This window comes from Myripristis murdjan, chromosome 19 (assembly GCF_902150065.1).
Source record: "Myripristis murdjan chromosome 19, fMyrMur1.1, whole genome shotgun sequence".
Lineage (NCBI taxonomy): Eukaryota > Metazoa > Chordata > Actinopteri > Holocentriformes > Holocentridae > Myripristis > Myripristis murdjan.
This window is the reverse complement of record NC_043998.1, coordinates 4,993,088-5,019,955: the sequence shown is the minus strand read 5'-3', so window position 1 is coordinate 5,019,955 and position 26,868 is coordinate 4,993,088. Positions and strand designations below refer to the sequence as shown.

At 42.3% G+C, this 26,868-nt stretch overlaps 2 protein-coding genes across 3 annotated transcripts; one reads left to right on the top strand and one right to left on the bottom strand.

Moving 5' to 3' along the window:
• Nucleotides 1–417: 417 nt before the first annotated feature.
• On the top strand, nucleotides 418–20,813 carry LOC115378368 (transmembrane protein 150A-like). 2 transcript variants are annotated; one of them, XM_030078614.1, is made up of 8 exons: nucleotides 421–889; nucleotides 1,751–1,842; nucleotides 5,525–5,572; nucleotides 7,850–7,936; nucleotides 9,886–9,953; nucleotides 12,749–12,876; nucleotides 18,464–18,641; nucleotides 19,378–20,813. In XM_030078614.1, exons 2-8 carry the CDS (start codon nucleotides 1,778–1,780, stop codon nucleotides 19,623–19,625), a joined length of 822 nt encoding a protein of 273 aa, XP_029934474.1. In that variant the 5' UTR covers nucleotides 421–889; nucleotides 1,751–1,777; the 3' UTR covers nucleotides 19,626–20,813. The 2 variants fall into 2 exon arrangements, with proteins under 2 accessions (XP_029934475.1, XP_029934474.1); XM_030078615.1 differs by lacking the exons at nucleotides 18,464–18,641; nucleotides 19,378–20,813 and adding an exon at nucleotides 14,040–14,131 and having other exon boundaries at nucleotides 418–889.
• Nucleotides 20,809–26,684, bottom strand: LOC115378364 (S-adenosylmethionine synthase). Its single transcript, XM_030078606.1, has 9 exons — nucleotides 26,594–26,684; nucleotides 25,222–25,299; nucleotides 24,747–24,869; nucleotides 24,325–24,437; nucleotides 23,921–24,064; nucleotides 22,777–22,995; nucleotides 22,226–22,408; nucleotides 21,846–21,979; nucleotides 20,809–21,660 (listed from the first exon to the last, which is right to left on the bottom strand). The coding sequence occupies exons 1-9, from the start codon at nucleotides 26,682–26,684 to the stop codon at nucleotides 21,558–21,560; spliced, it is 1,188 nt and encodes a 395-aa protein (XP_029934466.1). The 3' UTR covers nucleotides 20,809–21,557.
• Nucleotides 26,685–26,868: the final 184 nt, after the last annotated feature.

The following is a 26,868-nucleotide window of genomic DNA, read 5'->3' as shown; positions in this document are numbered from 1 at the left end:
CTACAGTTTCTTCTCTAACAACAGATATCCTCTGTCTTCATGGGTCCACTTTAATTTACCACAAAACCGCTTGAATGCTCTTCATGTGTACGACTTCCCATCTCTGAAGCGGGAGCCGACTTGTTTTTCTTGCAAAACGCTCTCTGTTCATTGAGGGGGAAAAAAGAAACTTAATCCCTCAGAGTCACCAACTACCAGCTCGTGTTTTTTTTTTTTTTTCTTGTTAGGGATTCGGTTGTGAAATCTGTTTTCACGAAGGAAACAGAACAAAACGTGCTTCCCGCTTGAAAAAAACATTGCAACCACAATCTATCTCCAGCCTGTCCAAAACAGTTAAGTCACAGTGCCTGGACCTCTCAGAGTTAAAGCAGAGAAACACACTTTTTCATAGTGCGCACAAGTTTTTCATTGTGCAGCAAAACGCGCACATACCACACTTCACCAATTTGCCATTACGTTAACAGTAGAGTTAAAAACAAACTCCCTGACACTAGTAAAAATGTGACCTGGCCTGGTCTTGGTGAAATGGCAGTGGATCTACCAGATGAGTCAGTCTGCTGTCGGACAACAACAATCTGAGGGAGACAAGGGGAGGAAAAAAAGCATCGAGTCGACTGGGAGGAGTTACGCGCTACAGCTGGATCTCTCCACGTCGCTCGGATCATAATAAACAGGCTGCAGATGAAAAAAGTAGAGCCGGTGATGAGAGAAAAGCGGGAACCATCTCTATTTCACCCCGTGTGAGAGCTCCAGACTGGGCCCCGTTTACAATGAGAGCATTTGCGGTTGTGCTGGTGGAGGAGCCTGGATTTGCAGCAACTTTTTTCCCGGGTTTGGAGGAGCTGAAATGAGACGGAGACCTTGAGGATTTTCATTTCACAAGCAACAGGTATGATGAAAGTTTCCTCTTGCTGTACCTAACTGTGTAGCGTTAACTAACGAGAAATACCCATAGCCCAGTAATACTGCTGTTACAATCCATTTAAAACACATCATATCACAATAAAAGTAAATAAACAAAGCGCAGCTGGCAACAAGTCAAAAGTGATGCCGCAGAAAACCCTGTAGGCTAGTAATACAATAGTAATACCATAAATACCACACTACTAATCTGAAATCACTAGTAAGTACCACAGACTCACACTGAGTCTCTACCTAAATGTTACAGGAATAAAAAGTGCTTTTGCAAGTATGATGAAGGCTGATCATGATTTTACTCTATTCAAGAAACTTTTGATTTCATATGAAACACCGGAAATTATGAATAGCCATCCTGATCGATTTATTTTAGCAAAACATTACTACTGTATTCTCTTAGAGAGAATAAGAAACAACAAGAATTCATATGAGGAATTGATGGATCATCACGTTTTTGTGAGGAAAAAGTTATGTAATAAGATGTTTATCATTTTAAATTGATAGAGTATTATACAAGCTCTGAACATTATTGGTCTATTGAAAACAGTGTACAGTTTACTGAGTGATAGGTGCAGTCTGTTCATATTAATAACCTATTCCTATTATACTCAGTTTAGGCCTTGTTTTGCTGTGATGTGTGTACAGTATATATATATATTTTTTTATCCCTTTTTGGTCAGAGTAACCATTGTAAATGTAGTGTGTCCATGCAACAAATTCACTAAGACAAGGTCATGTGCGTTTAAAGTGATTCTTTACACTGGACTTTATGACTGGAATTAGTCCCGGAGAGCTTTGTAAAGGTGGGAAAATGTTGTGTTGTTGTTTGTAGTGGCCTGGAGAGCTACAGGTGGTCAACATGTCCTTGTGGATGATCCTTCCCGCCAGTTTACCTGTCTTCACCATCACTGGAATATGGGTTGTGTAAGTACCTCCAAGAGATGAAAAAAGGCTTATTAATGCTGTCTTATTGGATCCTCTTGCAGAAGTTTGTCTAACATTTATAGACAGACTGCACAGAACAGTGTTACAGCTCCACAGTGCAGTTGCCTATACATTACCCTGGTTAGGCAGGGTACCTATTACCCTCCCAGTGACATTGATGGATGCAACTGGCTGTACAAAGTTCATGAATATAAAGCCTTTTCCTTTTTTGGGGAGAACGAGCAAAGGAATGCTGTTTTTTTCTGCGGCTGTGCAGGAGTATAGCACACTCAAACTTTAAATTCCTCCTGGCTCTCATCTGTCCCTTTTTTTCTTGCTCTGTCACTTGTCCACAGACAGCAATTACATCTGTAGCTCTTTACATTACAACAACATGCAATAATAAAGGCTGCTTTTATGTGGGAAATGAGCCAATGGGGCTCCTCTGGTGAATGCTATTAAGCATCTGTCAGTTTGCCAGTAGGAGTCAACAGGTGGCCGGTCTGGCTTTATTGTCATCGTAGGGAAATCCTAAATGGCATCTATTGAAACTCTCTGTGTTAAATGTAATCAGTAAATGTGACACGCAGCCTATTAGGTTATGTTTGACATCGCTTAAAAAGCTTATACATAAAATGAAAGGGTGGTAATAAGATATGTCAACATGAATAATACAGGACATGGAAGAGAAGAGTCACAGAAAGCAGGACAGAGAGAGATGGGAGTTGTCCCAGTTGTCATTTTATGTAATTTTTTCATTTCCCAGATTGTCAGCAACAGAGAAAACAACACCTAACTTAACTTTACTTGTCTTTAACTTACTGCCAGAGAAGCCACGAGGCTTTAAATACATTTATTCCTTATTTGAACAATGAGGAAGACATGAGAGACAGAGGAAGGGACGGCTATGAGCAAATCAGGCCAGCAGGGAAATGCATGTGCTGTAGTGTAAACCATTTTTGAAAGTTAGGCATTCATTTTTAAAAAGCTTTTCTTTAGGAAAGTTGTTCAAAAGTGCGTTGGACAGACAGGCTTGGATCATACACTCTGAAAGCGTTCTGGTTTTGGAGCATTGCAGGACAAAGTTTACCTGTATCTAACAGCTGAGAGCACCTGGGATGTGTTGGTTCAAGATTGCTCTCTCCCAAATCTTGGATCAGCACAGACCATGCAGGAGATAATGCGTGTTTGGATCTCTCATCGGGTTGTCTCACCGGAGATAAGAGACAATGCCCCCTGCTCACCTGGAAAGGTGCTGAGTGAGAAAGTGTTTACATCGCGCTATAGCGAGCTATCCCTCTCCCCCCCTCGAGCTCAGAAAACTCAGTCTCTGATACGATCTATTGGCTTGTGGTGGCCTCGTGCCTGAGGTTACACTGTGTCGTGGGTTTGCATTTCCTCCCCTCTTGCACAAACTCACTAATCTTTCCTATAACTTCTCCAATAGCAGTAGTTGTAGTAAAAATAATTTCATTCATACATTAATATTCACTTCAATCGACTTCCCAAGGGAGGTCTAATAATTGTCTTCCCACTTTGTTGGCCCTGGTAATTAACACGCAGGGAATTTCACAGAAGCACTACAGACCACAAATTTGGGGCCAAATGTTTGCTTTGCAGAAGTCATTGTTAAAGAGAGTGGGAGCCTATATACACTGTGCTAAATCCCTACATAAACCCAGGGTTCACAGGCCGCACACTTGCCCGCAGCCACTTCACTGTAGATCTGGGTTCATTCATGGGGCTGCTTCTCCTGTTGAGATGCATATCAAGAGTTTTCCTCAATCTCAAAAAGACTTGGTTTTAGAGGTTTACCTTTTAATTTACTAAAATCTTCAGGTATACTTTTGCTCTCTATTGTAAACTTTTCAGCGCATTTCTTTATTCATTAGTCTTTTTGTTTGTCTCTTGTCTGTTTCTGTCCATTTCCTTTTATCTGTTTCTTTCTCTGTTGCTTTCTCCCTCCACCCTCACTGTCTGTTCCTCTTCATTTCTCACTCCCTCTCTCACCCACTTGTTTTTCCTCTCTCTCTATCTCACTTTGTCCACTCTATGAATGAATTGACACTGTCCCCTCTGTACCTTTCAGCACTTAGAAACCTTTTGCACCTTTAGAAAGTGGGCGATAGAATTTTTCACACCAGGTCTCAAAAGCTTTCCCTGTCTGAGACAGTCTGTGATCCCCTCACACTGGCTCTCTGCTTGTCCAGACCTCTTGTTCCACAGACACATAGCACCTGTCTGCTTGTGCCTTTGCATGCTTTTGAATACTGTTATATCATTGTATGACCGAGAGACATAGACTATTTAGCTTGGCCACCTTGTGAGGTTTATATGGAAAAGACTGAGGGGAAATAGCTGTAGAAAATGGGCGTGAGATTGCTGTGTGTCACTTTTTTACCAGTAGACCATAAAATTAAATTCTGTAGTTACATAACTCAGAGACACATCCGTAAATCATATCGCTTGACCACCTTGTTAAGTTTTTATTGGAAAAAACATACTAAACGCAAAGTGGCTGTGGAAATGAGAGTCTGTTTAACATGTTAACCAAAGCACTACAAGAGCAACTTTTTACCTCAGACACTGTGACGTCTTTAAAGGACTGCAGCTAAGTTACAGATTTACAGCACATCATGTCTCTCAAACACTGGAGAATTGTTCAACAGTTACATTTTACCTTGAATCTGAGTGCTATGATTCATCCCACCACAGTGATGGTATTTCTGGTGTATCTGCACCTTAATCTGGACGTTCAAACACCATCTCTGTTTCAGTGAGGGCAAATCGATCGGTGTGACCTAAGTGTTGCCCTGTTATCAGCATCAAGAATCAATAGAGGCTCTCTGACTGTCACATGTCTAATTTTCCTCTTTTGTGTGTTAACTTGTTGGTGACTTGTTTTGATGCGGATCTTGTCAGGCTGCAAAAGCCATATTCTTCACACAGTGCAGCAGTGCTGTATGTCTCAGACTTTTTGAAAGACGTCATTATATAAAATGCATTAGCTCTCATGTCGCTGAAACTCTGGTATCTTTTCACTCGGTGTATTTAATCCTCAGATAATATTTTGCTGACAAGGGCCGGCAGGACCTCTTAGTGATTAGAACGACTGTCCATTAATCAAAGTCTCACAGGTTTGATTCCAGGAACTGCTGTTTCTTGCTTGAACCACAACCTGTTCTGTCTTTGTAAGAAAAGACTGTCGGCCAAATGCCTAAAGTGTAATTTCATGTGTAATCACGCGCACAGTGAAGTGTCTTCAGGTTGTGGCCAGGCTGCATGTTTGCAGAGATGGTTAGTGTGTGGCTGACAGATTTAGCCTCCAGGGACAGAGGAAGCTCCTCTGGCGTCAGACTGCAGGTTAAAATAAAGCCAGCAGACGCCGCCAGCAGAGTCTCTTGTTATTCATGACGTACATGAGATGTTTGGAGTCTGTAGAAGCAACAGTTTTGAAATTCATGCGACATGTATTTTGGAAGTTAAAGGATGATAAAGCGTGAATACCACAAATTGTCAAACACTCCAACAATCCAACTTTAGTCAGTCTAACTATTTTGTGCAATGTTCAGACCTGATCAAACTTAGACTGATCAAACTGACAGTATGTTTCTCTTTTATCTTGTTGTTCAAGTGACTGTCCAGTTGTTTTATCAAGGATTCTCTCTTATCAACTTTACAGATACGCAATGGCCCTGTACAACCAGCATGTCTGCCCTGTGAATAACTGGTACAGTACTCCACACACTCCATTATCACGTCACCATTCGTATTGTTATGTAACATTGTGATCTGTGTGTTTAGAGAGTAACACAAACAACATTTCACACAATATTGCTCCTCTGCTCAAAGATAGTTAATTCAGAAAAGCAAACAACCTTCTCCCAGAAGCAAGACAAATAAATTATGCCATTAAGATGTGCAGCTGAGTGTTTTCTTTTCTCTTTGTTTTTTTTTTTTTTGGTTTTTTTTGGTAATTAATAGCAGACCCTCTTTTCACAGTATGATTTATAAACTTGCCCTGCTGTAATAACTAGCCTTCAATTGAGAATGCCCCCGTACCCTCTGAGAATCCCCCTTTGGTCTCCCCAAGTTGCCTTTTTATTGTTAAAGGAGCTGAACACTCAACATTTTAGATTCATCACAAGGATAAGTGTCTCTCTTATAACAACTGAAGTTATATTCCCTTTTAAATCCTTCTACACTGCTCACTATTGAAACTGCGCTTGGGTAAATTCAACATACTGGATTGGATGGATTAGCTCAAACCTGAAAGAAGCCATGAAATTTGCATCTCTTTCAGTAGGAACCCAGCAGCTGGCCAGGACAGTGAATTAATTCCTCATTTTGTTCCATCTTCAACTCTTGCAGATGTTACGCAAGCTCAGAAACTCTCTAATTGAATGAAATAAATGCATGATTACTCATCTCCATCCAGATACCCACTGAGAAAACAGTAAAATGGCGGAAAAACCCGACTTTTTCGACTGGTATGTTTATCTAACATTGATTCAGGAGAGGGCCATTTATACCAGGCTTGTTTCACAGGAGGGAATAGTCTGCGTCAGCAAGGCCCCACTCCCCTCTTGGTGGGCAGTCTCCCAGCACTAATTCAAACAGTGAGGCACGAGATGGAGAGACGAGGATGGGGAGTAGGTATTAAGAAAACAAAGTGCCACGGGGGGAGAGGGAGGTATGGAGGGGGGGAAAGCACATGTTGACATGAAAGGAAAAAGTTTAAGAGGAAGAGAGGACGACTGCGTGGGCGGGGGCTGGGTAGGGGGGTGGATATGGGGGTAGTCGGGGGAATAAGGAATTTTGTATCCTGTAAACTGAAGTTTTAGCAAAGGGCAAGGAATGCAAACAAAGTGGTGCAAATGGAAGAAATGGAAGCAGGAATAGCAACTTCTGCACTGGGCTGCAGCTGGATTCCCTGTCTGAGGGAATGCAGTGACTTCTGTGGTATGTGGAAGGCAAACAGGGATTAAAATCACCTGCCTGTCCCATTAATACGTGTCTCTTCCTATCAACAGAACAACCTGGTACAGACAACAAATAAGCAGGCCAAGCCCATTTATAATAGATTTGTGTGGATATGTCGTGCTTTCAAGGAGCCTCCTTAGACAAGTTATTTTGAAAAACTGTGCCAGAAAAATCTTATCAGAGGGCATCTGGAGACTTTGGATTCTTGGTCCAGTTTCAGACTTACTTACCATCCCTGCTCCATTTCCAAAGCAGGCATCAGCATTAAAACGGCTCTGAATTTGGAAGGTTATATTCGCACACCAAGTCATAGCAGTGCTCCCATAATGTTTATTCATCAAGTTCAATAAGACGAGACAGTGCCTTTCTTGTCATCTTTATACCTTTCTGGAAGAACCAGGCAACATATTTTTCCTTTAGTACAGTGATAACTGACAGGAATTTATTTTCCACTGCAGATAACACCATATTATAAATGTCTTTTTTTTTTTTTTTTGATTAATTGATGTGTCTTCAAATACAGTACATAACTGTACGCCTCCCACCTGCCAACTGATTGTGTGTGTGTGGGGGGGTCTGTACTCAATCTTACATTTTTTCATTAAAACAGCATGCACACTGACGCATCAAAACTGCAATGTTCACGAAGCCTTTCGCCTAGAAATATTTCAAGTTAATTTTCTACTGTCATTTGCGTAAAGTATAAACAATGAGGTCTCAGATGTGAGACCTGATGCTCACCCATTAACAGAGTTTTCTTGCTTTAGTTGTATGAGAGTTACGAGGGGGCTCTTAGTTGGTAAACGTTTGACATCAAACAGGGATGATTTCATGAACTTGATACGCCTTTGAGCTTGCATTGCGTCACAGGTACCAGCTTTCCCCATGAATCACGTTTTAAAGAGTGTGAGTTTGAATATTTGAGACTGTAATCTGTTTTAAAGTTAATATCCCTTGGAGCTTCAACCTTTTGTGGGAATGTCAGTGTTGGTGCAAACATTTGTGCATGTCTGTGTGTTTGCAGGCTTTATAACGAGTCATGTGAGGAGCAGCTTCCGTTTCAGACGGGTCCTGTGTTGTGCTGCACCCTGGATAACGTACCACTCATTAGGTTTGTGTCCATCTCAATTTTTTATGCTACCTCTAAGTTTTAATTGATTATTGGAGTGGCATGTCAGCCCGTGAAGCTTTGTTAGGCCACACAGTAGTCACAGCAGTGTTTTCGTTCTCACAGTAATGTCATTTAAACAGAACACAACACGCGATGTGACCATAGATCATCAACAACGAGAGCAGCAACTTGCTTAGCTGACTCTTTGGGTTTCTTCTGTCTAGTTACATTTTTGTCTGTTCCTTTTTTTTTTTTTTAAGTTCTCTATTCCCATGTTGGACACTCACTCACAGAAAACAGTACAACAATATTTCAGTGCACCTAGTGCCGTGCCTGGGTCTGTGTTGAAAAACTCATACCTGGACTGGTGAGATTCCTGGCAAAGATGTGAATTATAAGACATGAAAGTAGCAACAGCTGCTTTTTCTTAACCAATACCAAGCCCACATTTGTTCTTCATCATTTTTATTTGCATGAAAGTCAGTGGGTGCCCAAAAGCTTTAAATCATCATTATCAAAAGAATACACCCAAGAAGCAATACAATGAATGTTGTGGCGTTCATACAGTCAGATGTCACATGTAAAGAAAAGTATATGGTAGTTTAATGTGGTTTTCTGTCATTGAAGACTTTCCTAGTGCTCACTGAATTCCTCTGGAACCTCGTTTAGCTTTAAACAGTGCTAAGAATCACCTGTGAAAGCCTCTCGAGCCAGATCTCAGTGTCAGCACAGTTGGTGAGCTGCCGCTGTGCAGAGTGTGTATTACACATGAGAGATAAGCCCACTCTTGTCCAACTGCAGAGCTCAGTGGAGGGGGGGCGAGGCCTCTCCACCTCGACAGGAAGAGGGGCTTTTGTTGTGCATACTGGATCCTTCTTTGAAACATCACCACACTGAGTCGCAGAATGTAAACAAGAAATGCTTTTTGTTGTGAATTCCTCACATTTATACAGAGACTGAGCAGTTTGCTTTGTGTATAGCGTATAGTTAAAGCTATGTAGATAACGTCATTTACACAACGTGCCTCCTTTTTAGATACTCGCGCATCATCGTCTCTCATGGTACGCAAGATCTGCTTTACTGCTTTTGTCAGTATTCTGTGTGAAATGCCTCTAAACTTTGGATTTACCTAGACGATTCGCAAGCTAGCTTCCTTTTGTTCTTTGGGTTAGGGTTTAGCACAAGACTAATTTAGCACTAGACTTGTAGTATGGAGTTTTTGGAAGTTAGTGAAAATATTTGACACTATAAGACAGTAGAACACTTAACAGGGGTAACTTAAGCTCAAGAGGTAGAGTGGGTTGTCTACTTTTTTATGTGTACACAGTGTGGGACCTCTAATGCACATTTAGATTGTATTTCATTTCAGTCATTCATTTATTGAATTATTTGTGATTAATAGTTTATTTATTGATTATGTGGTATTTTAAGAGCTGTTATATTTATGTTATACCCCTCTGTGTTTTATTTCAGAAACTTCTACCTCATTCACCATTGTAACTGCCTGTAGTATTCCTCATTGACTACATTAAAACAGTCAAACTTTTGATGACTCATTGCTCTCTGATGGAAGCCATCTAGCGGCCAATAATTTTTCCAGCAATTATTCAGGGTCAAAGCCCAACACTTTTTGTGGATGCAAAAAGAACAGAGCAAGGCTGGATGTCCCATTGGAAAAGCTATTTTATTTAGGGAGGTTTATGTTGCTGTCTGGATGTTTCAGTGTTTTCTTGGTAGGGATATCTTATTACATTTTTATGTACATGCACATTAATCATAACACCTATGGTCTTTATTAGTGTTTTGCTCTCTATCAGTGTTATGCAGGTAGGCCACAAGCTGCAGAGCCCACAATTTAATAATTATCCAGTTATCATATCAGTCCAAGCCAAGTAGAGTTTCAAGGAGCCCCCATATTAACTAGTCCCACCTCTCTGTTTCCATTATAGTAAGTGTGGGACCCTGCCACCTGAAAGTTGCTTCTTCAGTCTCATATGCAGCACTGGCTCCTTTATGGGTAAGTATCAATCAAGACGTATATTTAGTATCTATAAATATGAAGGGTTTCAGATGCATGACACATACATTTGTAACCATACATTTTAAAAGAATGTTTATTTATCTGCTTCTGGGATTTGTCATATTGTGATTTACCACACATTTATTATGTAAGTCATCGATAGAAAGCACTTAGCAAGCACCTGTGCTTTACCAGCACTGCAAAATTTCCCAGATATTTCCAGCTTGGGGGTGGAGCAGCAGCAAGTCGCAGCAGGATTGAAGCCAGCACACAAAAAGAGGGACTTTAGAAAGTAGTCCCACCTGTACAGAGACCCAGTTAGCTCTGTTATTTCTCTGCCCGCTCCCATATGTCTTCTCCTATCTGCTGCTGTTGGGTGAATGGGGCTCTGTACACTCAGGCCTTGTTTTTCCAGCTGTAGCAGTGGCTCCGGCCAAGTCTCTGTTCCACAGAACCCACTGGTGGGGTAAATTTATTCTATGCCCAGAACAGTGCATTTTAATGTGCTCCTCTGTGTACCTCCCATGACCCCATGGTAGCTGCCTTCTGGCCAGCAGGGCAACTGCTATGGAGCGGACCCTCTCTAAGGAGATGGGGACTGTGCCAAAACTACGATCAATCGGTGTACCCATGGTTCATTGCCCACTGGTAGGATGGATGTGAATTCATTTTGTATTTCCTTTGTAAAAACTCTGCCAGGAATCCAGGAATGTACAATCCAGGAATTTACCATATATGGCATGGTAACTGGTCAAGTCGATAGAGATTTCCAAGTGGGATCTGGTTATGTGATCATGCACAGTGACTAAATATATAGGGCCTGGTGTATATGAATAGATGTCTATCTCTCTTATTGGGGCGTTTTACACCAGGATGCTAACCTCATTTTAATAAGACCAACCTTGTTTGTTTTTGCCTGCACTCCTTCATGACTTATTGCCATCATGCTTAAAAGTAACTGGAGTTGGATGATGAATGTTGTGCTGCTGATCCCAACACAGCAGACCACTGACATTTAAAATTCCTATCAAAACACCATCATGGGAAACAAGAGGAAAAGCAATACAATGATAAGGACAAAACAGACACAGTATCGATCACACTTTTCTAAGTAGATCGTCTGTTTGATCGTCTGTTTGCGTGCTGCCAAAACAAAGGGTCCACAGTCCAATCTTATGTCAGGGGGTCTGTGCCTCGTGTTGCAAGGTGTACAGAGTGGATTTGTACTCTCAGTGACTTTATCTTGGTGGTGGTCATCAGAGTTCAGTACAGTATGTTTCACCAGGGCACACCTGTTTCTTATAGGTTTTCTGAGAAAACGCTGGAATTTGGGAGTGTTTAACAAGGCCATTAACCCGTCTCTCTGGAGCTGTGGGGTTTTTTTTCTCTGTGTGCAGTTTATCTTTCAACTGGCTGTTAACACCCACTGAGCGTGTTGCCAGTCTTAATGACTTCTTGTATTCTAGATATTTTTCTCACAAATCAATATTGAATGTTTACATTACTATGTAAAAATGAGTCATACATTGAGAATATTGTATGATTCCATCTTGATTAAAGAACAGTTTTTGTTTTGCTTACTGTGTATAATCTCATTACTTGTAGTTGAGAAGTAATTTGGTAAACACTTCTTTTGCCTTCTACCGCCCAGAAAGCCAACCTGTCAAATTCTACAAGATTTTGACTGACTTCAAGCAGGATTAGCAAAAGCCATGTGGCAGAGACAGTGATTGATGTCATCAGCTCCTGGGAGTTCTGTCATTAACCCGTAAAGGTCAAGGGTCAAGGTGTCAAAGAGTAAAGAACAAGGTTGCGTTTACTCCACCTCAGGTCTTGAAATAAAAGCTGCGCTGTTGGGGCGTGCACGCACACACACTTCACCAACGGAAACTTCACCAACATCAGAAGCTTTCCCCTCCTCTATTCCACCCTCATAAACAATACTCAGTTTATGTTTGTGGAGGAGTTTGTTTGACTCCGAGGTGTGGTGTGAGCTGAGATGAGAAGAATGGTAATAGTCGGAACCCCACCGACCAGAAAGTAGGTCTCTTGCTGCGCTGCAACCAGTGAAACGCAAAGAAATCTCAGTAGCAAAACAGGGAGGCTTATCACAATGTACACTTGCTCATCAGAAGATAGCTGGTTTTCATTCCTGCACTGATAATATGAACATCAAAACATGCATCCTTGGCAGTGGGCAGTGTGATGGAGGCCAGATGTGAGCGGCATGAGCGTCAGAGTGAATTGTGGGAGAGCAGTGCGCTGCTTTTGGAAACATTGTGAAACTGCTGTGAGGCTTTGATGGACCGGTTTGGTAAACAGCCATTAGGAATCTGCTCAGACAGAGGTTCCCAGCGACATCATCCCTCTTCCCTTTGGCCCCAGCCCCGCACTCTGTTCTCTCAATCTGCTTTTCCATCTTGAAATTTAAAGGGCAATACCGCCACAATTTGTGAAAGGGAGTGAAATACCTAATGTATTTGCTTCAGGACATGACAGGCTTTCCCCAAGACATCACCCCAATTCTTGTTTTTGAGAAATTCCTTCTATTTGGAACAAAAAATTGCCTTTAAACCAGGAAGTGTTAAACAAGAGGGGAAACTGGGAAAAGGCCCAAGCCATAAACATTTCAAGTACAGTTCAGAGTGCGGGCACAGTTCCTGGAAGAAAGCAAACTTGGGCTGATGTGGTTGACCACCCATGTGATGGAATATCTTATCCACTCTCTCTCCTCCTCCCCCTTTCGCTGTCTTTCCCTCCTCTTCATCCTCCTCCCTCATCTGCTCCTCCAGTGATGCTGATTGGCCTGCTGCGCTATGCCCACGTAATAGAGAAGCACCAGAACTGTGTTCTCAACACGGCAGGTCTCTCCACAGGCTGGATCTGTGCTGCAGGACTCATCATGGTGGGAAACTTCCAGGTAATCACAGTCTGATCACAGTCAAGCACAGCAGAGATACAGGAGCTGGTCTTGGTGCCACTGATTTGGAGGCATATTGGCAGCTTACTCACATGCACAGTACATACTCCCACACACCATAAGAGCAACATTTAGCATTACAAGGACAGTATTTCCAGTGGTCTGTTGCTTGCAGTTGATGTCACAGCAGTAATCTTGCAGCAGTTTTGCCTCTCGGTTTAGTTATTTAATGTCAGTCGGTGGCACAAATGATAGCAATCTATTCTTCCTTTAGGCTCTATGGTAATATTTTACTTTGAGAACTGATTATTGGGCTATGTGAATATTGACACAAGTAGATATTGTCTAATACTAAAACTTAGCTTTAACTATTACAGCCAATTTAGTATTATATGATGATGGAGATAGTCTAGCAATCAGGGTTTTTATGAGAATGCTTAATTACATTTGTAAATACAATATACAATGATAAATGCAAATTGTGTTGGTAGTCCATCGATGTCAAAACATTAGCTGATTACAGGATTTTTTACAACCCCAGCTTAAACTACCTATTAAAATATTAGAGCTTCATCCCACACAGTTTTGCTCACATGTGAAATTGTTTTGAAAACAACGCCCCTCCCCCTTGCAAAACCAGTCTGAAAACACAGCCAAGTTACATAAAAACAGTACAATATTTATTCCCAAAAAAGTGATTGCTATATATATTGCTATGAGTTTCACTACCTCCGGCTATTGTAAATCACAATTGTCTCGTTGAAGTTGCAGTGGATGTTTGATCTTGGCTGGTGACTTGGAGATCTCCCAGGTGTGGTCAGCTAACAGTACAGGGGGCTTTTGTTATTGTTGCAGCTGTAACATGCGCCTGTAAAAAGCATTTTTAAAAGTTTCAGTAATAATCTGTTTTTTTGTATTTTGGTCTTCTGGCTAGAATTTAGCAGGATGTGAAAAAATTGCTTTATTCCCTGTAAAGATGTACCATCCTCATCCTACACACAGACTGTTGCGCAGCATTATGAGCTTGCTCTTGTGGTATCACTTTGCTCAGTTTTATGGGTTGGTACCATGGCAACTGAAAGCGGAGGGTCTTTTTGGCCTCTGTGTAATATAAACACCAACAGGCAGATACCTTGAGCTAATGGCCCGGATCTCTGGTGCAGGTCAGAGATTTGCTCTACTAAATCATCTTCACTGAGTGTAAGACTGCGGAGTGGAAGAAACAGTCCTCCCTCCCTGTGCAGCGCGCCGTGCCAGGCCTGTTGCTGTGTGAACTCGACATGTGCCACAGCCAAAACTGAGATTTATTCTGGTAATTTGATCACTTAATAACACATTTGACAGGATGATGAAAACCAATTTGACTGCAGAGACAATTTCGAATAACTTTAACATGAATTACGGTGTGATGGTTACAGTTAACATTAATAGCACTATAATTTGTTTTTGTTTTTTTTTACATGGTAATGCATTGTCCTTTTGAAACGCCATCTAATCTAATCTAAAGATGAAAATAATCATATGGTGACTGAAGACTTAATGAATGGATTAACCATCAACTCCTATATGAGATGCTTCTGGTTGAATAATGGTCTGCCATGGAGTGGCTTCTTAGCATTTCTGATCGGCTTCCCCCCTGCAGGCTCTCAGCACTTTGTAGGCCTTCCAAGCAAATCTCTTTTGATGTCCTGTTCTGTTTGGAAATTGTCCGGCAGTCTCTCTGTGGTAGCATGATCTTAAAAACAAGGGGTTTTGGCTTGCTGGCTGGGCGTCTGTGTTCCTGCCCTCAGTACACTCCACAGAAATTCAGTTTAAGGACGCTCTCTCATGATGAATCTTGTCCTTGACCATCCTCCCCAACCTGCTCTAAAAAACAGCTCAGTGTGAGTGTCACCTCGTGTGGCGATTTGTGACAGCCGTTACAGAGCAGTGCCTCATTTTTACCCAGCATTCTTTGTCTGCAGCATAAAAAGATAAGGATGTTTGTGCACGCTTCACCTCAAGAGAGATAAAGAGACATAAACAATTGAAATCAAAATAATAAGAGAAAAACACACATCTGAACTGGCTAATAGACAAAATGGCAACAAATGTCAACAAGGAAGAAAGGTTTCCACTTTCTTTAATCTCCCTTCAGGTCAGAGTGTACATAGTGAACAGCTGTTGGGATACTGACAGATGTGGATATAGAGACAGAGCTGCAGCACATGTGTGCACATGCATACATGCAAATTCATAGGCACATAGACAGGTACAAGCACGCACATAGATATTTACACACATACATATACACCGCTCCAGGTACTGAGAGAACTGCTGCTGCCCCGGGTGATGACTCTGTGTCAGTGTGAGCACAGATGTGTGTTAAGCCTGTGTTATGTGGCAGGTAGAGAGGCTTGAAAACATTGTATTTTACATGTTTTTAGCATCTACAAACCCAAAACTGTCTGACTAGTCAGGCTAGCCGAGCAGCCACTCAAATCCTGCTTCTGTTTTGCTAAGAATAAATGGTGCAGTGCTTTTCAGTTAGTAGACGCTTAAAAGTAGTTGTTACTATTAGGGACTTTATAGTGCACACTTGGACAATAAAACCAGTAAAACAGAAAAAAATAAAATACAGCAATAAAAAATAAACAAGAGACACCGGAGCTGCTGCAACAGGCTGCCAGGAGCGTAATTCCATCTTGGCTCATTCCTTCTTCCAGTACGCCATGAACAAGGGGGCGGAGTATTACATGTAACTTTCCAAACATTCTTTAATACGACTTTTCAAAGGCCGCGTGAGGTAGGAAGTGCATTCAAATGTATTTAGTTTCAAGGACACACACAGTGTGTTTTGACAAGAAATGTTTGATTGAAAGACTTGACTTTAAGTAAATGTAAAAGCAGATATGTATCAGTGTACAAGCTTGTGAACATAATGAAGTAACAACCAAAAACATGAACAAACACACAAAAAAAACATACAGATGCATGCACAGAACCAAAAACTAAACACATACATAAGCACACACATAAACATACATACACTGCCATATAAAAGAGTTAACATTAGCATGCACTTAAGCATATATAGAGTTTTTTAGCCTGTATGTAAGTCATAGTATTATAGCAGTGAATACATGTAAGGCATAACTATAGGTTTTGGTCTGGAATGTTGTGCGTTCACCATTTGAAACATGCAGAGACATTTATTTGTTAGGGCATGTAGCTGTGTGTGTGTTCCTGTGTGAGCTGTCTGGGTATAGCACTCATTTATCAAGCACCTGAGGGGCAGATATAGCCGCGTCTGCCTGTATGTATGTATGCATGCACATGCACGTGCACATGGGCTTATATGTGCATTTGCACGTGAGCATGTCAGAGTCAAGGCTGTAGGGAGGCCCATGCCTGTGCCTGGGTGAGGCATGGAACCCATCAACTATTTTTTTTTTTTTTTTTGGCGGGATGGGTTAGCCTACAGTGACATTCAGCTCTGGGGGTCTGTCTGGCGGTTAAGGACTGAGAGGTGAGGAAGCTGATCCCTACTCAGCACCCCAGGGAAACTCCACCCCCAGATCTGTCAACTCAGCACCAACCTCTGTCCACCTCTCCCCTCTGCCTCCTGATTGGCTGCCAGCCTCTCCTCCCTGTCCGTGCTGTAGGAAGAGGCCTCCATGCCTCCCTCTTACATAATGAACCTCACTGTTTGCCTGGAAATAAACATGGCAACAGTCCGTCAGCTCGTAATATACATAAATACGCCTCATCAATGCATCTGCCAAGTGATTGTTTTGTTGATGAGATGAAGAGCCACACACACATGGGCCGCTGTTTACATCACAGGGCTGGAGTGTTGATATTGAAGCAGCCTTTCTGGAAGTCATGAATAAGATGGTGAAATAATTACTTCAGGAAAAGGAGACCTTATCACCTTAGACGTGCATCTCCATACAGCATGCACCAAGTGTCTAAGGATAGGATAGGATGGCTGAGCTGAGAGCACTTTAGCCTTCAAATTGATCTGATAGATTTGTCCCAGTAAAACCAGGGAAATGGAGGACAGGTAAATGTTAGGATTTCCTTCACGCTTCCCACTACAGTTCATTGTTTAAAAGGTGGAGCCATATATGCATGTCATGCAACAATATGTTCCTATGATTGACTTTCTCTCATTATACACAGTATCACTTCACATGGATAAAATTGCACATCTGTGTAAGGAATATGAAACCTGTAAGACCAATCCCTTTCATGTATCAGTTACTTACTGACTCACATGGAAGAATCCCCGCGCCTGGCGCACAGAGTGGATCTGATCACAGAGGATCGGATAAGATCCTCTTTGTTCAATTTGTCCTTTTAATGTGATGAAGGGATTGAAACGCCATCATGGTGAATAGAGGGTGATGTAATGCAAGAGCAGTTTACTGTAATTTGTCCTATTAAAATGATACAATGATACTGCCACACAGTTTCCTTCATATAAGGATCAGAAGGACTTTCTGCGTAGAGAAAGTACACGCTTAAACCAAGCAGAGCGTCCATTTATTTGTTCTTTGTGTCGCCTCCCTGTAATTATGGAGACTCAACAGCTGTGTGAGGCTCTCCCACAGTGCACCTCTGTCATTCACTTGACTCCATGCACTGGATGTGTCATCCCCATACCAGCTGTTGCATTTGAAAATTTATACGTGTGTTGCACGCATGTGCTGCTTTAAGCCAGCCACACTTAGTATTTTCTGCATTGTGCCTCTGTCCTCAAAAGGAATTGTTTGGAAAATGGTAACATTTTGCGATGTGAATGTTGGAGAGGAGCACGTCCCCTCTCTCTATCCTTTTGTTCTATATAGCTGAGATTTAGCACTGATTTGGAAAAAACTATTGCACATCCATAGCTATTTTAAAATTGGGATAAAACATTCTATGATCTCAACAGGTCTAACAAGATGCAAGTTACAGTTAAAGGAATGAATAAAATGCACTGATATACATCACACTAACAGGTTACCTCATTATAAAACCTGCTAGCTGTTGAGTTCAGCTTGACACTACCCAGTTTCATTTAGTGTGAGATAATGACGGAAGTGATTTCCTTTACTTTATAATTTAGTATCATTACTGTTTTCCACGTTTCATTTTCATCCCATGTTTTTTTTTCCCTGGTGCACACTGTCCTGTTTGAGCCGATGAGAGCCCTGAACACCATGTTCTGTTAGATGATATTTTAACAATGATTACCCTGAGTGGTGGCATAGGGTCATCATGACCTTGTGTGTGTGTATGTATGTGTGTGTGAAATCTGTATTTTTACTGACTTTATGGTGTCCAAATCTTCCCACGAGAAAACCACAAGATATGATTGTCTCATGTAGTAAAGGGCCATTTTCGGGAAGCTTTTAGGAAGAGGGCTATTTGCTGGGTTGAGGGTACAAATCTGACTTGGGTCAGACTTGGAGCTAAAGGGCATTTTTGGCACATAGTTTTGGGGTTTATCAGGTTTAGAGTTGCAGTTAGAGATCATCTATCAAAATAATCCTATCACAAGTGTATTGTTGTGTGTTTGTGTATGTCTCATTTGTGTGTGTATCTGTCTCTGTCCGTTTAGGTGGATTATGCCAAAGTCCTTCACTACATTGGAGCCGGGGTGGCTTTCCCCACCAGTATGCTGTTTGTGTGTCTGCAGTCGGCTCTGACCTACAGACTGGCCAAGACCCAGGAGGAATACCAAATGGGACATTTACGTCTGGGAATGTCCCTTCTAGCACTCATTGCCCTGGTGCTCAGTATCCTTCCAACACGCTGCAAACATAAATATTCAGGCGTTGCTATATTCAAGAGTTGCTGTGTTCAGGGGGGTAATTCCACTGAAATTGTCAGTTAGCCTGCTATACTGTAAAGACACATTTCTAAGATTTCTCGAGGGTTTTTTTCTCTCTCGATTTATGAATTTGGAGTTAAAATGTGCAGGACAATGCAGCGCTACGATGACTCAGGGTTGCATTGTTTGAGATGGATGAAAATAATATATTCTGTGATCTGTGCCCGTATGAAGCATATTCAGCTATGGCTCTACATAGCAGTTTGTTTATTTCATTTTTGCGAGACAGTTTGGTGATAGGATTGTATGAACCACCGCCTGAAATTTATAAAATATCTGCTTTTGCTTTGTGAATTCTCACTTAGAGTTTGTACAGTGACATTTGCATCATTCCAAGCTTTTTTTTTTAAGTGGCACTTAGGTAGGTGGGTGTGTTGTGTGTTGCATCATCTTGACTCTGAGAGAAAAGTCTTCAGCTGTCCACACACTCACTGTGACATACATGGTTCTCTAGTTCATTGGTAGGTTATATTATGAATTTCATGGCCCCCTGCTGGCGGAAAAAGAGTCTTACGTCCCTTTGTGTCTGCGTGTGTGTGAGAGAGAGAGAAAGAGTTTGGGTGGTGTGTGTGTTTACCTACCCTTGCTCACTCCACTCTCCAGCTGTGCAGCTATTGTTCTCCTTAACCTGCGATTACCAGGTGGGGTTTTCTTTTGCCAGGAGAGCTTTGCCTTGCAGCACGCCTCCGCCATTTTTGAGTGGATCTTCTGCATGCTCATCATGCTGTTCTACGGGACGTTTGTGTTCGAGTTCGGAGGAATGTCGGGGGACACGCTGATGGTCCTCTCCCGGGGAGGGGGGATCCACAGCTTCTCCACCACTGACCAGAAGACAGAGGTGGCAGGAAGGCCCAGCCACCACCAACCAGAGAATTTTTCCATGCTGTAACCTAAATGCAGCATGCCACATGCCAACTATTCACATGGAGCCTAAAGGGCGATTGATGGAACAAGGACCAACCTGACTTTAAAATGGACTCCACGGAGCCTGGAGCCTGCATCCTGCGTATCGGCGTGCTCATTATTGCACATAGCCATGCTGCCAAAGCTGTTCGACCCAGCAACAACCAAAGACTGACACTATAAATATTACGTGCTGCTTCATAAAAATGCAAGCCAGAGTGGATACACACTGCAAAAACACTGCGGAACATTGCACAGTTGCATCTCACAAGTGCCTTTTGGAACACAATCAAACGCCAGTACGTGATTGCAAAAACACACACACACACATGCACAATCTTTGATCTCTGCTTTAATTGTCATTTGACAACAATCGCTCTCTGAATTGTTGACAGCAGTTGCCTTTTATCAGATGCGGTGTCCTGACAGTGCCTTAGATGTCTTTCCATGCGTAGCAGAATGTCACAGGGTCAGTGGTGGTGTTTGTTTTCATGTTTGGAAGTTCAGACACCAAACTCACGTATTGTTTCTTCTCAGGAAGTTCTGTTACATCATCAGCTTTCACTCATTGCCTCAAAAGTAATGGAAAGTCATTCAAAAGCTCTTACAATAGAGGGATTGTTATTGTTTTTGTTACTGTTATTGCCAAGATTTATTTGTTTCATATGAAGAGTAGAAACTGCAGTACCATGTAAAAAGATTTATGCTGTTACCCAAATGGTGGGACACAGTTGAGTATGTGCTGAAAAGTTGTCTAGTGATGAACAACTTCAGATCCGTTGGAGGGTGTTTTTGATGTCATCATACTCTAGTCAACTTCTTGGGCAACAGCGTATGGCAGTATTGCTCCAGTAAATGTCTCATATTGCTATATAAGTTGTATATTTTGCGTTTGGAGTCACTAAAAAAGATATTTGTATCATTGCTCTCAGTGAAAGTGACACCCTCCAGCTTTAATGGGACCAAACTAGAGGAGAGAATCACGCTGTATTTGATCATATACATTAATATCTTTACAAGAAATAAAGTTCATTAATGTATGTAGAAACTAAAAACAAACTAAAAAAAAAAAGAAAATGGAAAAAAGGAAAATTTCTTCATTTTCATGTTTGCCATGATCCAGAGTGAATATATATATAAACAGCTTTGTAAGAAAACTGTAATGATGCCTTCTTGTTGAAATGTTTTATTTGTCAAAAATCATATTTACATCATTCTCCAGCTCTACTGACAGAGAGTCTGATGGTCAGCTTCTAGAAAAAAAGAGGGATGACACAAAGGTTCATGAAGTCGCAGAGCTAGAACACAGTTGAAACTGGGTCGGGGCAGATACATCCTCCTATGAACATTACACATCTCCCTCGTGCAGCCATTCTGTGTCAAACCAACCACAGTGTCTACAAGCGTCAGCAAATTAAAGATGTTTCAGTACAAATGCAACTCTTTGAGATAAACATGAGAACTAGAGCTTTTTCATGTCAGTTTTTCAGATTGAGATAAAAATATAGGTAAGACAGTGTATTGTAATGACAGACACTTTTCAAACCACTTGGAAAAGCTGCACTGAAGAGTAAAATGTGTGTGTGTGTGTGAGTGTGTTAAACCACACACAGGTTTACAAACTGTTTCCATGTGATAAAATATTAAACAGCTCACTCGTAGCTCTGAGGGGATTATTAAGTCACGCACCTCACCCCTGTGCCCATCTCACCCTGCCTACGTCCCGTGACAGCTGCCCTCATCTTAGGACAGCTATCAGACGCTCACACACATGCACGCACACACGCACCCACACACTAACATACACATACACCAAAATAGCCACACGTGTAGCTATAGCCAGTCAGATTCTCATCACATTCACAAATACACATGCTGCCACACACACACACACACATAACGGATACACACACATACACTAAAAGTTGAGGTTCTTGGGAACCTCCCAGGGGAACTCCTTCCTGCCGAAGTGACCGTAGCAGGCTGTCTTCTGGTAGATTGGCCTCTTCAGGTCCAAGTCTCTGTAAAATAATCAAAACAATAAAGGTCTTAGGTCAAGATATAACATAACATATGGCTGTGTTTTGATACATAACAAGAGCAAACACCTAAAGGTTAAGGTATAATTCTGAATTTGACAATGTGCCAACAACATTTATCAAACTACCAAATTGTGTATGTGATAACCAAACTGTGCAATCCTCACCTGACAATGACCCCAGGTCTGAGATCAAAGTTCTTGTTGACAATCTGTAGCAGCTCCTTCTCATTCTTCTGAGATGAGCCGTAAGTGAAGAGGGAGATGGAGAGCGGATGGGCCACTCCAATGGCATACGCCACCTGAGAGACAGGAGAGCATTCGTCATGACCCGGGACTTAGGAGGAAGAGAGTCAAGACCCATTTACACCATCGACCGCGATCAGACCTTTGTTAGAGTTGGGAGCTGGGATTAGGCTTCTGCTAAACAAGCAGTTAGAAAGTTCATTATTGATTTCAAGGCATGAAAACATGGAAAGACATCTGTACCAAATTAAAAGAAGACACCGCCATGCCTTGTATATTCCCTCGGTGGAAAGCCAGCTCACCTGCACCAGCACCCTCCTGCACAGTTTGGCTTTGACCAGCGACTTGGCCACCCAGCGGGCGGCGTAGGCAGCTGAGCGGTCCACCTTGGTGTAGTCCTTCCCAGAGAAGGCCCCGCCACCGTGAGCACCCCACCCACCATATGTGTCAACAATGATCTTCCTGCCAGTCACACCAGCATCGCCCTACCAGAGAACAACACTATGTTTTACAGTTGTACAACACACAAAATTCATGAAAGATACGTGTAACCCTTATCCAGGAATAGTAGATTTTAAATGTGAAATGCAGCTACAGTATGGACTCAGTTTATTGTTTAGAACAGTACAAGCCCACTAAAGGAGCAAATACAGCATGGGCTGTCCTTTTCCTGGAAAGAGGATGAACACGGACTGAATTATTTTCAAGGAATTTAGAGCACACAGAAGGAGTTTCTTCCCATTTGAAACAGAATGTAACCAGGGGGTCCGAAGCAGCATCTGTGCTGCCTTGTTGGCATGCTGATTGAATGTCATCATACCCATTGGGCTACTTGCCACCTTAAGGGCTTTACCTGGGGTCCACCAATCACAAAGCGCCCGCTGGGCTGCAGGTGGTAGATGGTGTTCTCATCCAGGTACTTGGATGGAACCACAGCCTTGATGACCTTCTCCCTCAAGATCTGCTTCTGCTCCTCCAGGCTCACAAAGTCATCGTGCTGCACCGAGATGACCACGGTGTGCACCCGCTTGGGAATCACGGCTCCGTTCTCCTGGGTGTAATGAACTGTTACCTAGAGGGCAGAGGAGGGGAGACTCAAAAACCTCTAAGTTAAGAGGCACTGAAACTCTTCAGCTGCAATGAGGCAGCTACACACTGCTTTTTAAATAATAAGCTGCATGCAAAGGCATTTTGTTGCTATGTTGCACAACATTTACAGAACACTGGCAAAAGCGCTATCCAAATTTTTAAGATGACTTGTTCTTTTATATTTAAATTAAAAAAGAAAGAACTTTTTTCATGACATACTGTACCATAATTCAGGCCAAAGCATGGCCTAAAAGCCAAGATACAAACTGCACCGTGAACCGTCCCACCCCAGATGGCTTTTCCATTGCATTCTATCTGAATTAGTTCATCACGCCTGTATTTAGACATGTAAAGGATCAATTTTCAACTATAAGCAACACACTCTGGTTAAGAGAGATGGGCATTTGGCTCGCTTCTTTTTGGCTGCTAGTTCAACAGCAGGAGACCCAACCAGCCTGTTGATATCGCCACATCCACAGAGAGCCACCCCTTTCTCATGTGAGCTTTTGGAAAGGGCTTCAGGTTTGGGGGTGATCTGTATTGGGCTCAAGGGACCCATAAGGCTTTTCCGTGGCCCTGTGGGGGGTGGAGACTGTTAAAGGGGTCATTGAAAAGGCTGCTCTCAGCAGTGAGGTAAAAACAGACCAGTATGATCTGGTCTCTGCTGGGAGGTATATTCTCAAAGCTACAATCATCAAGTTGTACAGTAGCACTAGTGAGCAGAGTGCTCAGGGTAAACATATGGATCACTTCTGCTCAAAGGATGTTTAACACTATAATAATTTGAGGTGCCCCTGCCAATTGGGTATTTCTTTATGGTTTACAGCATTTGAAGTATACAGCATGTATGTACATGTTTTATGAATTATGGACAGGTAGTGAGATCAGCAGGTGTGTCCTTGTCATACCTGTGTCTTGGAGTCAGGGCGCAGCCAGGGGACTGTCCCGTTCCGTCTCAGCTCAGCCATCTTAGCATTGAGTTTGTGGGCGAGGACAATGGTGAGGGGCATGCACTCCTCTGTCTCATCTGTGGCATATCCAAACATCAGACCCTGTCCGCAGAAACAAACGCTGATTGAAATAAGTTATTCTATCATTAGAGCGTTTACTCTATTGGAGGATTTAAGATCATTAAACCCTCATTTGCAAACAGTAATACGTGCAGATACCACTAAAAAGCCTGTTTGTGTGTATGTAAAACATTTTTGACTGACTTTGATCATGATCTGTCATTCATAACTGGAAGTCAGCAGAATACAAATGGGAAGGCCAAAGTTAAGAGGGTATTTGATGTATTAGTGTCTGAGATGACCTGGTCTCCAGCTCCAATGTCACTTTCCATTCGGTCAATATGAACTCCCTGTGCAATGTCAGGAGACTGCTCCTCCAGGGCCACCAGCACATTACAAGTCTTATAATCAAACCCTGGACCAAGGAAGGGAGACACAGAGAGAGACAGAGAGAAAAAGAGACACATCAGAATCAACTCATTTCACACAAACCAGAGTGCTGGTCCTAACTCACATTACCCTCAGTGAGTTTTTACACTGACCAACACGTGCACACGGACATCAAGTATCGGTTCAATGGGTTGCTTTCACTCACGCTGCCCAGTATGCTTGACAGAATGCCTTCAGGAAGGAATACAAACTAGCTGCAACGAATTGGCTGCAGATGCAAGCTCTGATAACAACTGAGCGCGAAAGGCTTTTGTACAGCTCAGGTCCTACATACCTTTGTCTGAGGTGTCATAGCCAATATGTCGAATGGTGTCCCTCACCACCTTCTGGTAGTCCACATGGGCCCGTGATGTGATCTCGCCACAGAGCAGCACCATGCCTGTCTTACACACCGTCTCTGTTTCAATAGGTAGCAAAAATTAGATGACAGACAAGACCATGGTGAGACAATGTAATTCACATTCCCTTTCTCAGTTATCATAAAACAAAGCACAACAAAGTTCCTCTTTCTGAACACTAGGCAGTCCAGTTTAAATTATGGCCATTCAGATAGTGCTGGGTAAGTTGTGAGTAGTTCTCTGGCACCAGATGAATAAATTTTATATTTTATCTGGCAAATGTCACCCACTGAACGGTGAAGTTGGCAAAGACTACAAACAGAAATATTATTTGACTCAGGTCTACTTATGAAAGTTTGCCTTGTTTGTGTTCTGCTGCCCTCTGCTGGAGGAAAACCCACTCTTACTCACCACAAGCCACCTTAGCATCAGGGTCTTGCTTCAGGTGGGCATCCAGCACAGCATCACTGATCTGGTCACATATCTTGTCTGGAAAATAAGAAAAGGGCTTTACTAGGTTTAGTATGACAACATGCAGTGGTGTGCAACTGGCTTCACTGATTACACTGAGGGGTTTTGTTGTCTGACCTTTTGCTGCATGTGTCTGATGTTCATCTGGGTAGAGCCACAAAATATCAGATTGCAGCCCTTCCGTCAGAGTACTACTGCTGGTTGGTATTAGGTGCTTTGGCTCTAAGAATAACCTTGGCTTGGTGGACGCATGCCAGCGGAGCACACACTCCACAGTATGGTAAGTTCATCAGAGCATCAAAGCACCACCATGCTCTCCTCAGCCACTACTGTACTGTGTAACACACTACGATTCCTCCTTTTCATTCAGCTCAAACTTAAACTTAGACTCCATTTGGGAGAGAGCACCACACACTGCAGTGCTGTGGTTCACACTATAGACTTCACCTGAGCTCAACTCTTGAATTTTCATTAGAAAAAAATGTTCCTGTTTACTCAGTGTATCTAGGGACATCATTCAATTTTTGTTAAAAAGTAGTGCTACATGTTAGTCTCCTTGTAAAACATGCAAACAGTAGCGTACACTTTACAGGCTCCAACTAAATACACAATGGCTGAATTGAGATAATGAGGGCACACAAGAAATCTATTCAGACGTTTCCTATGATGCACTTGTAAATAAGAAGATAGTAGAAGCAGTGTTTTAAACAGACGCACATTTGAGAGAGAGACTGCATGACTAAATTTCTAGGAGGCAGCAAATTAAGTGATACTGTATATGGCGGCACTGTGTTACCCGATACAAAAAGATAAAGATTAGCCCGGGGGAAGATCGAGGGCCTGTAATTCATGTAACAGTGCCATCTGTGTGTTTCAGCATCATGCATGTGTTAACACGTGTATTCTGTATGCACTTAAGTACACTGTGAGAGGGAGACTTGGGGCATCTGTACAGGTCGTGATTATGTCCACCATGCAGCAGAAAAGCTGTTAATGTGCGAATGTGTTAAAGGTGACTGGCCCCGTGTTGTGCTGCACCACAGTTTATGAACGTGAAAGCAACTGGATTCCTATAATTATCATGCAAATCACAATGACAGAGAGCAACAGCTAGCGAATAAGAGGCAAGTGAAGTGAAAGAAAGGATGCAAAGAATTAGTGAAACATAAAAAAAAATGCAACGCGGGACAACCACCACCACTTGTTAGTTGCAGTTTATCATAGAGTAATGTGAAATGCATGCTTCTGCATTTTATTGGTATGCGGGGGAAGTGATTCTGAGAGGCTACAAAACATCAGGTCCTCTACTCACCAGGGTGTCCCTCTCCCACAGACTCAGAGGTGAACATGAAGGACCCGTCATGGTTAGAGAGGTCGTACTTGCCATCCACCGGCCCATTCATTCTGTCCTCCTATGAGTGGTTTGATAAGAGATAAGAGAGATGACAAGCAGAGCTGGGAAGCTGTTGTGACAGTTGCAGAGTCCTCGTATTCTTATCACAGCAGGATAACAATGACGAGCAGAACGTCTAGGAGACTTTGGCCTCTACTTTTGCAAATCGAAATGCAGTCAAATCCCGCAGCCCC

Bases quoted from the DNA above. Each gene is read 5' to 3' on its own strand.
- LOC115378368 (XM_030078614.1), top strand. From the start codon at position 1,778: ATGTCCTTGTGGATGATCCTTCCCGCCAGTTTACCTGTCTTCACCATC. The intron at 5,573-7,849 runs GTACAGTACTCC...GTGTGTTTGCAG, and splicing joins GTCTGCCCTGTGAATAACTG to GCTTTATAACGAGTCATGTG. The intron at 7,937-9,885 runs GTTTGTGTCCAT...TTTCCATTATAG, and splicing joins GATAACGTACCACTCATTAG to TAAGTGTGGGACCCTGCCAC.
- LOC115378364 (XM_030078606.1), bottom strand. From the start codon at position 26,684: ATGAATGGGCCGGTGGATGGCAAGTACGACCTCTCTAACCATGACGGG. The intron at 25,300-26,593 runs GTGAGTAGAGGA...CTTATTTTCCAG, and splicing joins TGTGGGAGAGGGACACCCTG to ACAAGATATGTGACCAGATC. The intron at 24,438-24,746 runs GTATGTAGGACC...TCCTTGGTCCAG, and splicing joins CTATGACACCTCAGACAAAG to GGTTTGATTATAAGACTTGT.